The 15,115-nt window shown below is 34.1% G+C and overlaps 1 protein-coding gene across 1 annotated transcript in view; it reads right to left on the reverse strand.

The window, feature by feature from the left end:
• Positions 1–4,822: 4,822 nt before the first annotated feature.
• HVA22K (HVA22-like protein K) overlaps positions 4,823–15,115 on the reverse strand; it is a 113,477-nt gene continuing 103,184 nt past the window's right edge. The window contains exons 7-8 of the mRNA XM_089818579.1: positions 5,445–5,517; positions 4,823–5,290 (exon numbers count right to left, since the gene is read on the reverse strand). Coding sequence (XP_089674705.1) covers positions 5,181–5,290; positions 5,445–5,517 — 183 coding nt within the window. The 3' untranslated portion in view covers positions 4,823–5,180. The remainder of the gene's footprint in view (positions 5,291–5,444; positions 5,518–15,115) is intronic.

Below are 15,115 nucleotides of genomic sequence, written 5' to 3' on the forward strand. Positions count from 1 at the left end.
AATTAAACTAAGTTTTCATTTGATTTGATATAATTTGACAAATTAAAACTTGAATATTTAACTAAGTTCTAATGTCCCAAAAATAGGGCATTGCAACTTTTCAATAGTATGATAGAGGTCCTAGAAGAAAGCAACACACAACTTAAAAAGTGAAGCTAGACCAAATATCATACCAACAAAGGCAACATTGTAGTGAGTGAGGAAATAAAATAGACTGTGGACCTAAGAATATGCAATCGGACTAGGGATCTAAGTGAACTAGAGCTATTCAATGAAAAGAACCTTTAAGTGGATGCCATTAACAACAATTTTTAGTCTATTTGCATACGTGTATACTACGCATGTTATGCCTATTTTATGTCTAGGAGGTAGGTCAATAAAATAGTCACTATTAACATTCATTGACTAATAGTATTTTCCCACTTCACTGGTCTCTGTCACTTGGTGATATCTCTATGAGATGAACAATTGTATATATTTTTTATAATTTATTTTATAAACTTCATAACACACATGTATGCGCTTGCACGTGTGCACACACAAAGTTATACATCATTTTTAATTTAATTAATTAAATTACTACATAAATGACCTCAAAGATTATGCTTTATATTAGAAGATTAATATTTTTATGAACTTTTTTTTGGTAACCTTAGTTTTCTCTAAATTAGAGGTAATCAACTATTGCATCCTTTATGAAAGCTTCAATGATAGAAGCATCAATTTTGCATTAACTTTTTTCTTCCTAATGAGATTACTCAACAAATATTTGTAAGAAAAAAAATTACAAGCTGAAAATTTGAACTTAGAAATAAGTTATACAAATTTGAGATAGCGAAAAAGGAGGGCTTGTAGATGATATGGTCCCCCAACAATTCTGAAGATATAATAAACAAGACAAGTGCGTTGACCAATTATCACGTCAATCAACTAGGACCAACGTACTCATTTCAAATTAAAACTCATCAATATAACCCCGTCTTGTTCTACTCAATTAGCACTTCAAAAGCATGCACCAATTTACAAAAAGAGTTCACTTTACCAGAATTTTACAAAAGGGTCTCACCATTGCAATTGTCATGAGATGGCATGTCTCCTCGTCATGGAAATACAAAATCATAGAGCTCTTGTAAAAAAAGTAGCAAGTGGTAGAAATTCCAAGGCATTATGGGAGCAATTGACCCGTGAAATTGACATGATGAAGTATAGTCCTCTGTCATCTAAGTTTTCCAAAATCATACGTCTCTTGGGTAACTTCAACCCATTCTTCTTGTGATGTTTATTTATTTACTCAATTTCATCTTTATACAATTGTTGTCACAAATTCCAACATTTACATTGCTTCAAACATCTATTGTTTAAAACTAACTATAGCTCAGAGGACGTAAGGAGTAATGGTATACATTTATCAGTTATAAGTAATGTTCAAAATTTAGATTTTGAAAAAATAATGGAATTGTCTAGTTGTAATAAGAAATCATACACCATTGCCAATAGTGGCATGTTGTGATGGTTAAGTTGTTGTGTTGTTATCCTTGCCATCAAGGTTCAAATCTCATGGGGATGAGGTCTCCCGTTTGTGGCCTCACTGGTTCATAGCTCCAGGTCAAAGCGTTTACCCCTCTTCAAAAAAAAATGAAATCATACACCATTACCTTTACTAGTCATTCAGATGCATGTAATAATAATAATCATAAAAGATAAATTCTTGTGAAACCCAAATTTCTACAAACTTAAACAAATTTTTACATTTAACGTAAGATATCCTACTAGCCTTTTCCCATTTGCAATGAAAATTTAATCAAAATCATATGAAAATAAATGCTTATTTTTGCAAAAACCTATTTCTACGAGATAAAAGGCTGAAGAAAGAATCTCCATAGACCTTGACAGAATTAGATGCTTTTACAAACTAATATCTCTAGAAATAGTGTCACCTCTTTAATATTCATGCATTTTTTTGTCCTTTTCTAATAATACAAAATCATAGGAAAATACTCTTATATTTGCAAAATATATTTTCACAAGATAAAGGCAAAGAAAAGATTTTCCATAGACTTGAGCAAAATAAGATACATTTAAAAACAAATATCACACAAAAAAATACCATCTCTTTAATATCCAATTTCCCTTTTGCCATTTTTTGGAACCTTACCATCCTGATTTGCATGAATCAAAATGACTAAGTAAAATGTTACGACCCCATCTGAAATAAAATTTACTTTCGGATCAAAATTATATAATAAATTTTTTGATAATTTTAAAATATAATTTAAATAAATAAATAATATACTTATAACATATATATATATATATATATATATATATATATATATATATTACCATACACTATAATTATATTAGAAACATAGATATTACATATCATCATAATATAAATACAGTCACACGTCTGAATTTTATACTATTAAATATTAGCATAATGTGTGTGTGCTCCCAAACCTTGAAGTATAAATATCAAACATTAATTCTCAAACATAGGTATTAACAATAAACATAGACCATTACCTATCGAATGGCTAAATCCCTCAGCTCAGCGTTAGAAACACACGGGTGTGCTGTAGGAAGGAATAGAAGAATTGAATTTAGGTAGAATACGAAATGAAGATTATTAAATATTTGATCAGCTGAGTTGTTCAAAGTAATTCATTATTGGCCTACGATTTCAAGATAAATTTCTGAAGATTAGTATCTAATATATGATATCGTGTCATGGTCAGCATTACCATTAGGGTGATTTAAGCATCCACTTACGACGAAAAACAGAGAAATGAACAAGCATTAAAGCAGTGACTTCTATTATAATATCATAGATTAAAATCTCTTCGAGCAGTGGGCATATATCCCTACTTCTAGCGAGAATTTTTCCAAAACGAGAAAACTAGTGATTTCCATGCGAGAAATTTAAGCCAAGAAGACCTCAAATTCTCACTGATAAGTTGGTCACTTCTCTGTGATAAATCACAAACTTCTCATAATAACTTAACTACTCTTAGGCGACACCAGTAAAATGCAACACCTAACAACTTGCCCATTCATTATTTGTTTTGCAATTTTGAGTGTTTGAAGGAGAGGAGAAGGGTTTCTTCCACACAGAGAAATAGATTTTGTCAACATTGTAGATAGATCACAAGTGGATTCGAAGCAGATTCCGGATTCACAAGTTTGTTTTCTATAAAAAAAATCATTTTTAGTGGGAAGGGGAAGAGGAAGATGTAGAATAGTTTCATTTTTTACTTCACATTTGTATTTGTTTATTTTTTTACAAAAACAATTTTCTATTTCTAGTTTTCTTTAGAGTTCAGAATCTCTAAATATGGCTGCCAGCCATCAACATTCCCACACTAGGATGCAACTTTGTTACATATTGAATTTATATATATCTAGATCAGCTTGTTTGGTTTGTTTACTCATTTGCTGACTCATTAGATGCATATCCTTATTGAATTTTGCAAAAAAATGCATTTCTACTGAAAAATTTACATCATTTTTAAAATTCCCAATATTTTCCTGATAAGTTGCCAATTTATCTCTGATATTTGCAGAGAACGAGATTTTGAATAAGTGGCAGAGAACGAGATTTTCAGCTATGATCAATATTATGATGCAATTCACAATGGTTTCGTATCAGAATTATCATCAGAATAAACCATCATCATCTCCTCCATACAACGTCTTTGTAATTATCAATTCTAAATTGTTTGAAGGGGTTTCCACCACCATGGGATTAATACTAAGGAGATCGAGAACCGTTAGTAGTCATGGCATGGACATCACAGGAGTCGTAAGGAGTACATGAGCCTTACCAGTAAACATATTGATTAATTCAACATTTGTAATAGCAATCATTGTTTTGGTGATATATAATCAGAATGGATCACTAGCTCTCACTACTATTATGGCTATCGCTGCTCCAGGAGTGTGTTGTTGTCTCTATCAAGTTGAAACTCTATACATGAAGCTATTGGCAAATGTTACTTCCTGCAAATGAAGACAGTCGAATGTTGAATCGATTAATTGAATTTCATTTGAAATTATATATTTTTGAACTGTCATTTTTAAGCTCTTCTATGGGTAGTCTGTGAAACTAAGATGAAAAGGGGAAAAAATGGGCAATAGTCCATTCGGGACACATACAGAAAACTATTTTAATAACCTATGAGCATGTCAACAAAATGTACTCTGAACTCAATAAGATCTCTGAATTAACTTTATTGCAATTTTTCCATATCAATACATTGATCATCAAGGTAGGACATGAATAGGATTGCCAATTCAATTCCTTAAATAGGTGCTTTTGCAAGTGACAGGACCTTAATATGCCCTCAAAAGATATATGGCAGATATCCATAACCCTGCAATTGGACCAGTAAATATGTTTACAGTACTTCTTGTCCAAATAGAAGAGTATACAAATATAACTCCATATTTTCAAATGTTAAACAGTGTGACCAATTATTATTGTAGTCATGATTATCTTCCCAACAATAACATCCATTAACTTTTCCCATTGTACACAATAATTATATAGTTCAACTTACAAATCTGCTCAACTACCAAAATTTAGATCATATATTTACAGAATTTTCAAACTAGCTGCCAATTCATTCAGGACATACCAATAAATGATGAACTTTAATTTTAGTTGTCAGTGTCCATGTTTAATGAAATCATATCAGAGAAGAAAAACATTGTAGTGAAACAAGATAGCTCAAGTAACAACAGACAAACATACGCTACAGCCAAATGTATAAAGATAACTGCTGCATGATGGTGGAGCTACATTACCACAATAGCATGTCTCTTTAAGGTATTGAAATTTTGAAAAAATTATTAAAAGAACTGAAATAAATATTTGCATAAGGTATTGTTTCAAAGTCACATATAACGATCTCTAATTTCTGAGTCCAGAATTACAAGAGACCAACAACTATCTATTGTAAAAAACGCTATATGGAACTTGATATCTACTAGCGATCAGTTTTCTAATGTCACCTTTCTAAAACTTGTGAAGGTAAGAGTTCACATTGTTTGTAAGCTAGCAACATTTCTTCTATCAAAACAAAAACACTAAGCATCTCAATCAAACAAAAAAGTGTTAAAGCAATCTGACACAATGTGTACATAAAGTTGTTGCGAATAACTCTCGAGTGCATGCAGTGTTAGTCAGAATCTGATGCTGAGTCCTCCCTGGTATCCCTCCTAATAACATCTGGTTCATGACCTGATGATGGCATTGATGGTCGAAGGAAATCTTGTATAACCCGATAAGCTATTGCAAATAGAAAAAAAAAATCAACAGAACTATTGATAGAACCAAAAATCCAAATAATTCAGTAAAAAAATTTAGTGCACTCATTCTTATTAATAAAAGCATGGATTTTAAAAGGGTCCCATGAGATTTCTGGTGCATTTGCTTTCCTTACCTGTCCTAAAAGATTTGTTGAGAGCAATTTTCATAAACTGTATTTCAGGTTGGTGTGCTGACAACAACTTATTCTGCAAAAGAAAAGAACGGGTTAACACACAATAACAAAAAAGAATCAGTCTTATACTCCACAAATATCTCTTGAATGAATAACATCAAAGTGCATATATAATTATAGTTGTGAATGCACATAACCATTGTACGAATGCATATACATGTAGGCTCTATATGCCTGAAAGAATTTATGTAAAAGCATAACTTAAAAATAGAGCTACACACATTCATTTCAATGAATGCAAATATATCTGAAAGAGTAAAGTTCTCAGAAGGCAGTGATACCGAATGATGGAAAATTTAAGCAATGGTAATCAACTACTAAAAAATCCTGTGAAACTTCACTAAATAGATATCAGAATTCAACAATGCAAAACAAAAGCAAAGCATACACAAGATGGCACTAGATATAACCTAGGAAACCCTTTACCAAGGAGACCCACCCAAAAAACATTGCACCACTCAATGTATTTTCCAAATGAGAATGACAACAATACATTCCCAAAGTTCACTCATGCAAGTCTTTTTCAAGAATAACTACCATTGCATTATTCCATGTGATTGAGCAAATGGGAACCATGTAGTTGTTGTGAAGTTTTCACACCATTGCCCCAAAACTTTGGGGACCCCCTCTTTTTCGGTCACCTTGGCAATAATTTTTGAAGTTGTCCAAAAATTTCCAATCTTAGAAAATTTTACTTCTTGGACGCCTTCAGGCCCGGAGGGAGAAAGGTTTAGGTTTATTTTTCACCTGGTTTTAAGCTTGATTTTTTGGAATGAGTAATTTTATCCTTAGGTCGAACAAGTTTCAAAGAACAACACTTGGCAAGATAAAATTGTGAAATTTGTACTTAGATGATTTTTTTTAAAAAAAATTGGATATAAATGTATAAACTTGAGTAATTTTCAAAAAATGGAATTTTTGTTAGATTTGGATTTTTTGGAAAATCTTGAATTTTTTCAGTAAAAAAATTAATTTTGTGATAGTGAAATCAAATAGGAAAATCGATTTTAGACTCTAAAGAAATGATTTGTTTTTGTTTAAAATTAAAATTGCATAGCAAAATCGATTTTGGATTAAATTGCAAAAAATTGACATTAAATGGATTAAATTTGCCTTGAAGATTTTAAAGTCTTTAAAAAATTAGTAATTTAAAATTGAAAAAATCAATTTTGGCTTGCCAAATCCAATTGTTAATAATATGTTAATTAGTAGATCATCATTAAATGAAAACGTTTAGCATCTCCAAGGCTTTATTAATTTTATTTTTGCAATTTTGGTCTAACCGGCAATTTAATAATGCAAATCTCATTGTGGCAAAATTAATTTTCAGCTTATCATTTAATTGAGACCAGATTGTGCACTAATTAATGTTTTTTGTTTTTTTTCCTCTCCTACGTGCAAATAGGCCAGCTAGGGAAGGCAAGTGAATTGGGTATAAGAAGGCTCTCCTTCCCCTTGTCTCCTCATTCTTCCATCTTCCTCTTCCATGATTGGAGTAGCTCTTCCTCCTTGGACGATTTTTGGCAATGGGCAGATTTGCATATGGGAGCAGCTCTTCTTCCTTGGCGTTTTTTTTATAGGGCAGTTCTTGGCAATTTTTATAAGGCAGATCTGATTTTCCTTGCCCTAGATGATTCTTGATTGATATCTGATTTCCAGGGAGGCTGCAAATTTTGTGGAGCTGCAATTTTTGTGGAGCCAAAATTTGTGGAAGTCTGATTTTCTTGAGGAGCTGCGATTTTGCATCAAATCTGTACAGTATTATTTGGCAAAAGAAATATGTGATTAAAGTCTGATTTTTTGGCACATGCATGGGCAATTTCAAGTGGGCAGAATTCTCATTTCTTCAACTAGGGCATCAACATTTGCAAGGGGCTTGAAATTCTTAGGTCTGATCCAAAATTCAAAAGAAGACCCGGCCATTGGCAAAGGTAAGTTCAATTCATTTAGAGTTGAAAGTGGTCCTTAAAGAGGATTTCGCTCTTTTGTTCTTGTCTAGTTTTGCTTCTGTTGATTCTTCTTGCATTCATCATCCACCACTTCATCATCCCATCCTAGGTCGATGATTGGAGATTGATAAGTGCAGAATTCATGATGGAGCATTTGGCGAGGCAAAAATAAGCTAGACCACCCTAAGTTGAAGTTGGGAGATATAAGTGTAGTCCATCCTAAGGTAACGAAGGGGCAGAAATAAGTGGTAGTCCCACCCCTGAGTTGAAGATTGGGGATTGATAAGTGTAGTGATAGGACTTGGCGAGGCAGAAATAAGTGCAGAATCCATCGATAGAAAGAAGGTTGGAGATCGATAAGGGTAGTCCATATCACTTAGAACAAAAGGGCATAAATAAGTGTTTAGGATGGTAGATGTTAGTGCAAGCAAGAACCCTAAGGGAACAAATACTAAGAAAGACAAAGAGGATATGATGCCCAAAACAACTTTCTTCTCGAAAATGAGGCGAATAACCGATACCAATGTCGGTACAGTAAATATGATACAGGTAAAGGACAGGCTAAAGGAAGGACAATTCCCCATGGCAAAGATTTACAAAATCAAAATTGGTTGCACAAAGGAAAGAAAGGAGTCACCAAATCATCGAGGCTCACAGTGGCAGACTTCAAATCAAAATATGGCGATCTCATGGTGCTTCTCAGCGGGATCATGGGCCTAGCTCAAGGTATGCAATCTAAAAACTAGATGTACTTCTTTAATTGATGAAATTGCAAATAGAAGGGGCAAATTTGATTGGGCTAGAATTATAAGTGAAAATCTAGAATTACAACTTAGGGCAGTGCAAAACTAGAAGCAATTCCACATGGGGTCCTAGCCCTTGTATTTGATTGCAAGCCGGAAAAGGTTGAAGTGTGAGGTTTGGTGAAGAATGAATTCGGGTGAAGGGTGAATTTGATTGAAGATTAAGATTCAAGAAGCCCCGAAATTTCAAGAAAGAGCGGATTAGTACAAGAGATTTGAAAATATTTGAGGCTAGGCAAGGCTTGGCTATTCGTGCAAGCTAGCTTGGTTGAATTCGAATGGGAAGGTTGGAAGACCAAGAAGGCAAGGATAATGGGGGAGGTTAAGTTCGATTTCAAGGTAGTGGCCAAGAGCAAGGCTCTCAAGTTGCAAAGAAGTTCACATTCAGGGAAGCCATCGAGGCCAAGGCAAGATTACCCCAAGTGCATGAAGACCTCATCCTTTCAGGGTCAGGACATCAAGTACGAGCAAGTTCAGGTGGTTATGAGAAAGTTTCTAAGGACAAGCTCAAGCATCCAAGGCTTCACCTTATCTCAAGGATTGAATAGATTTATAACATAAGGTTGATGAGGTGGCACTTTCATGTGCATGCAATCAAATCATGCCAAGTGTCCTATGTTCTCGTTGGTTGACAAATTACTGTAATTTTCTCATTGGCCCACAAAGTTGGTGCCCTCATGTAATTGGTTGAATAATGGTAACCCTAATTAGGGTTTGTAAGATATAATCTTGGCCCTTGATTTTCCCTCTTAATCTCATCCATTCATTGTAATTTGGAGCCTCTATATAAGGCCATTTTGCTCTCATTTGTGAGAGAGTTATGTTGGAGAATTGTTGCCAAAATACTATCAAAATTGTTCTCTATTCATTGTTGTATCTTGCATGGTGGATATACATGATCATTTTGGTGTATTGCATGGTTCTTCTCATCTCTCAAATTAAAGTAGGATTTCATTTCATGTTGTTAGAGTAGAAGTAGATGGCTAATTGTATGGTGATGTTAGTGAATGGTTATACGGGCCTATGTACTAGGCCACTAGCATCATAACGGCTTGTTAGGAAGCCTTGTGTGGTAATCTAGTGCAATCGCTACTAAGTTCTACTTGCATATCATCTTTCTGCTTGTACTTCAAGTTGGGTTGGAAGAGAGGTGTTAGTGTAAAAATCTTAAGAGTATCCCTTAGAATCATCGCACCAATGGAGGTAGTGCCGCTGGCAAGCTTTCACTTGGTTAGATCCCCATCCATTTCCTAATTTCTCCATCCATAGGAGTAGTAGTAGAGCAATAAGCATTTTGTGCTAGGAGTAGTTGAAAGTGAAGGTGATCAAGGAGAAAAGAACAAGTCAAGCAAGCGAAGTACCACCAAGTTGTCTTCGAATGAATAACGTAAGCCCGCCTATGTGATTACCAACAAATCATATCGATATATTGAGTTAGTATCCACAGGTGTAAGGAACATTGGAGTTCTTGCTTATGTCTTCATAAGTATTAACTTTTCAAGAGAGGAATTGAGGACTTGATATTCCATATCAAGTGTTTAATTGCATGTAGTGGTACAAAAACTAACATCAACAGTAGTCACATTCTGCTACATGTTTCTTTTCATCATATACACAACCTCTTTGTGCTCGCTTGCACTTAACAAATTGCTTGCCACTATCCATGTATTTTCTTATATAAACCAAGCTGCACAAGACCACTAATCATATCACATCAAAACATGAACCCTTTAAGTCACATTCTCACTAAACCACAACCCCCAACAGTAAATGCAGCTCCAACATTCAATACATTTCCAACAGCCAATACAATTTACAAGTGTCCTCAAGACGATCTGTTTCAATTTGGGATGTATAATCTTGTCACCACTTATGCAACCTATTCTTGACAGTACAAAAATAGATCAAGGTATGAATCAAAGCAAAAACTTGAGCAAATTCTGTGAGAAACTCAGAAAATCATGATACCTGCAGCAAGTAAGAGAAGAACTCAATCATGCATAAAGGTGAGATGTTGATCAAATTGGTGTAAATTCAGCCAAGAATATGCACTTTCTGAAAGTATCAAGGCAATATTAAATTTAAATCAGAACTTTCTTTAATAAAAAGCACAAGCTGGAATTAGGATGTTGAAGATTGTAGAGTATATGTTTGAAAATCATTTATAAGAATCTGAAATAACACCACATGTTGATTCCTTTCAAGTTTTTGATTAAGAGTTTTCACACGTTATGTTTAACACAAATGCTCTTTCTCTTGCAAGGATCAATATATGAAGATGATCATTGGAGATAATGATCCAGAGAGTACATCAAGATGAGAGGCTAGCCCAAGGACAAGCTCGAAGGAGGGATTCAAAATCAAGGAGGAAGACAAATTCAAAGATCAATCTTGAAGGAAGAACCATTTCAAGATCAAGTTGTTATGAAGGAGAGACATAAGAAAAAGTTCAAGGCCAAAGGAACTCAAAGAGCAAGGTGAATGAATGTCGAAAATCCAAGACCAATATGAAGGACTCAATTATCACAAGAAAGTCAAGATTTAGACGAGAGTGATTTCAAGAATAATTCAAGAAGATTTCCAAGACAGAGAGGATGAAGAAATTCATGAAGATGTACCAATTTGGGAAAATGAGTCATCATAATCAATCAAAAGGCTTAAAGATGTTGAGTATCAAGAGATGTTGCTTGAGATGCAGAGAGTTTTTATGATAATATAGAAGTGAGTTGAAACAAAGATGAAGTTTACAAGATAAGCATGTTGAGGTGGTAGCCAATCATATTCAACCAATTAAAGCTTTCCAAGTTGCCATGTCCAAGTTCAAATTCATTCACAAGTGGGCACGTTGAATGCATTTAAAGAAATGCTACATTCTATTTGCTCATTTGTTCATCTTCAAAAGGATGTGCATTTCAAAGCAATGTGTATTCCTATTGGATGACATTAAATAAGTGTGAGCAGTTGTTATAACAAACCCTAGTTAATCTCAATTGTTGACCCATCAAGTTATAGGTTATCCTTAGGTACCTTTAGATTGTTGATTTTTCAATCAATCCACCACTTCGTGAATTCCAAAACAGGAGTAGACAATGAGTCAATATCTGACACTTCCTTTCTGACACTTCCTTCCTTGACCAATCATATGGATGGATGGTCCTTTCCTTTTCCAGATTGTATCTATTTTGGATCATATTCATGTCTTCTTCCACTTGATTAGTTACCTAGATGGTATTGCATTCTCTGATCATATTCAATGGCAACCTAGAACACACCCTCTCTGATCTACTTCTCATCTACAACATTGGCTCAAAAATCCTCAAGTTGCATTTTGTGTTGATATTTCGCCCCTAACTCCCACTCTAATTTTGTTGTAAGGGTCATAAATTGGCCTTGCCAAGAAAAGTGGCAGTCCACAAAAATGCAACTTTGACAACCTTCGACTGTCTGCAAACAAGGACACACCTCAACTTTGTTTCCCCAATGGAAAATGGGAATTCAAGTACCAATTTTATCTCTCTAAATTTTGTAATAAATTATCAATCGCCAAGTGAACCTCCAATAAAACCATTTTATCAGTGGGATATCTTAGGAATATATATGGTTGCACATAAAAACCCTGTACTCTGATGTAGAAGGTAGGGAACTCAATGAACCATGGTCCATACTCAAACCAATTTCACTACCCCGATTGACAGTCTCACATAAAATCTCTAATGTAGAGCCCTGCCAATGTGCATCACAAAAGCATCATTGACTCTGACAAAATTATCCTTGGCATACAATTGGAACTGAGGGTGGCATTCATGCACCTTCGAGTAGTGAGAACCACTTCCTATCGCTCGTTTGCACCTCAGTCCACCATATTTTCTCATCCAAACCAGCATGTAGATGACATAGGAGCTCATATAAAACTTTCTTGACTTCTCCATATTCACACGTTGCCCATTCAGGTTGTCGCTAATATTTCCAGCCCAATCCGTGTTGTTCAATCCTCTGACCGACTGTTCAATGAAATATCACATCCATGCCTCCAACTCATAGGATTGTGGAATCTCGAATATTTTGCTCAACATCATGACTAAATCACTATATTCATGCTCGAGATCAAGCTAGACTAGGTGCTTAGGCAATTTGGAATAGTGAGCTCTATTCCTATACAACCACTTATTGTTTATCACTTCTTCACAATGTTCAACCTTAGCGATGAAAAAAGTGCCTTCTCCTTTGATTTCAGTACCAGTCATGTATGTCAGGATTTCAAATGCCTCTGAAATTGTTGGTGGAGAGAGATCTACTATAAGATTTCCATCTGGATCCTTGATCGATTTATTATCTAGATATTAGTGTCTCGAGCATTCCATGATCAATTCAGCATATTGAAAAGCTAGAAGAAAAGTCCTTGCAACCACGATCCCACTCTTTACAATCTAAGTAGCCAGGTCTGTAAGATATGACATATGTATCCAAATATTCTCTTGCTAAGCTCGTTCACATTGTTAATGTTAGCTTAGTCAGATAAATAATATTTATTATTTATTTATTTATATATATTTGCACAATAAAAGTAGTTCTTATTTTTGGTTTTATATATATATAATTTTTATTTTTATTTTGTTTTAAATATAAGAAAATGTGCAAATCTATGTAATATATGGAGACCGACTAAAGTTCTTTGACCGGTGCTTTAATCAGTAATTGACAAAACAGTCAAAGGTATTGAAATGATATTAGAAGAAATGACTTGGAGCCACGTCCAAGATAGGACGTGACTCCTCCATGGGGTCACTCCTGTCTGGACGTGACTCCACAGCCATTTATATTAACCACAGTGAACACATAACATAATAACAGTCTTCAGTGGTTATTGCAGTAGTTATTTCTATTCAATATTAAGTTGATCTCTGTCATGAGTAACAGATCTCAGAATATATAAAACAGATTGGATTGTATTCTATCATCTGCATACCTCTATATATATATATATATTCACTCTGTGATAGTGATTATAAAATCACAAGAATATCACTAACAGGAGTTTGAATAAGAATATGAATATATAATAATATATATATACATATATATATATATATATATATATATATATATATATATATATATATATATTCACTCTGTGATAATGATTATAAAATCACAAGAATATCACTAACAGGAGTTTGAATAAGAATATATATTTATCAGAGGTTAAAATTCATTCACTTTAAATATAAGTCTAATAATAATTAACATGGTATCAGAGCAGGTCTAAGAGACGATCCTAATCAGACTTACCAATATAGTGCACTCATATACTCATATTCTTCAAAATGGTGAATGGTATGAGACTACATGATAGGCTTGAAGGTGACTCAGAATTTCCAGGACGGAAATTGCGAATGAGGTTAACCTTGAAGGAGAACGGTCTAAAACAATTCATTGAAAAATCCGAACAATTACCCAAAGGAAGCGATGAGTTGAAGAAATGGGAAAATGATAATATCTTGATGGCAAGGAATTAGCCATAATGGCTCTAAAAGGACTCCCAGCATCATGGGATACATTTGTACAAGGAGTATGCTCTTGATCCAGGTTTCCTAAACTTGATAGACTCGAAGCTGATTGCATACAAGAAGAATGTATGTTCACATCTGTTCATACAACACAAGTGAATAAAAGAAAGAAGAAACAAAAATTCAAAGGAAAAAGGAAACAGGTAGACTACTCCAAAATGCAAATGCTTTAGATGCAAAAAGTATGGCCATCCAGCATCTAAATGAAAATTCAAGCAAATAACTTCATTTGCCAAAGTCAGCAACTTTAATGAAAATTCAGAAAATAATGCTTTTAATTCAGCTCTATCTAGTGAAGTATCAAATAGATCAAATACCTGGGTGATTGATAGTAGTGCATCTCGACACATTACTGGTTCAAAGAACAATTAGATTCAATCAAGGAAGACTATGTTGATGATGTAACCATTGGAGATGACACTAGCTATCCAGTAAAAAGCATTGGAAAATGTACTATCTTAAATCAGATTGAACTCACTAAAGTACTATATGTACCTGGCATAAAGAGAAATTTGGTCTCTATATCAGCACTTGAAGATGAAGGATACAGGGTCACGTTTATAGAGGGAAAAGTCTTAGCATAGCCTAAGAACTCAAATATAAAAAACGCTCACAAAATTGGTTATAGACATGTATGTCTATACAAACTAAATGCATGGTCACATACAGCACTAATTCGTGATTCCATCAAAGATAATGAAATCTAGTACAGAAGAATAGGGCATCTTCATTTACGAGGCTTACCCTCTTTAGAGAAAATGGAAACAAGGTTACCCAAATTCCAACCCAATCATGAAGGAACCTGTAAAGATTGTGCTTTAGGGAAGAACATTAAAACCACTTTTCAAAACAGTGAAAGCAAAACCGAAGAAGTCCTAGAGCTCGTCCACTCTAACTTATGTAGGCCAATGTTTGTCCCTTCCTTAGGAGAATACTTATACTACATGATCTTTATTGATGACCTCTCCAAAATAACATGGTTTTATTTCCTAAAATGTCAAGAGTGAAGAGATCTTGTCAAAATTTTAAGAATTCAAAGCTTTTGTAGAAAACATATCAAGGAAGAAAATTAAAACTTAAAGAACTGATAATGGTAAGGAATATACTTCAAAGATCTTTCTTAATTATTGTAAAAGTGTTGGGATCAAGAGTGAGTTTTCAGTTCCTTACAATCCTCAACAAAATGGTGTGGCAGAAAGAAAGAATAGAACTATTGTTGAAGCCGCTAAAGCCATGCTTCATCATCGAAACCTAGAAACTTACCTTGGGGTGAAGCCTCTAACATTGTTGTT

The sequence above is a fragment of the Cupressus sempervirens genome, chromosome 3 (assembly GCF_028749045.1).
Source record: "Cupressus sempervirens isolate cs-2001-9-10 chromosome 3, ASM2874904v1, whole genome shotgun sequence".
NCBI lineage: Eukaryota > Viridiplantae > Streptophyta > Pinopsida > Cupressales > Cupressaceae > Cupressus > Cupressus sempervirens.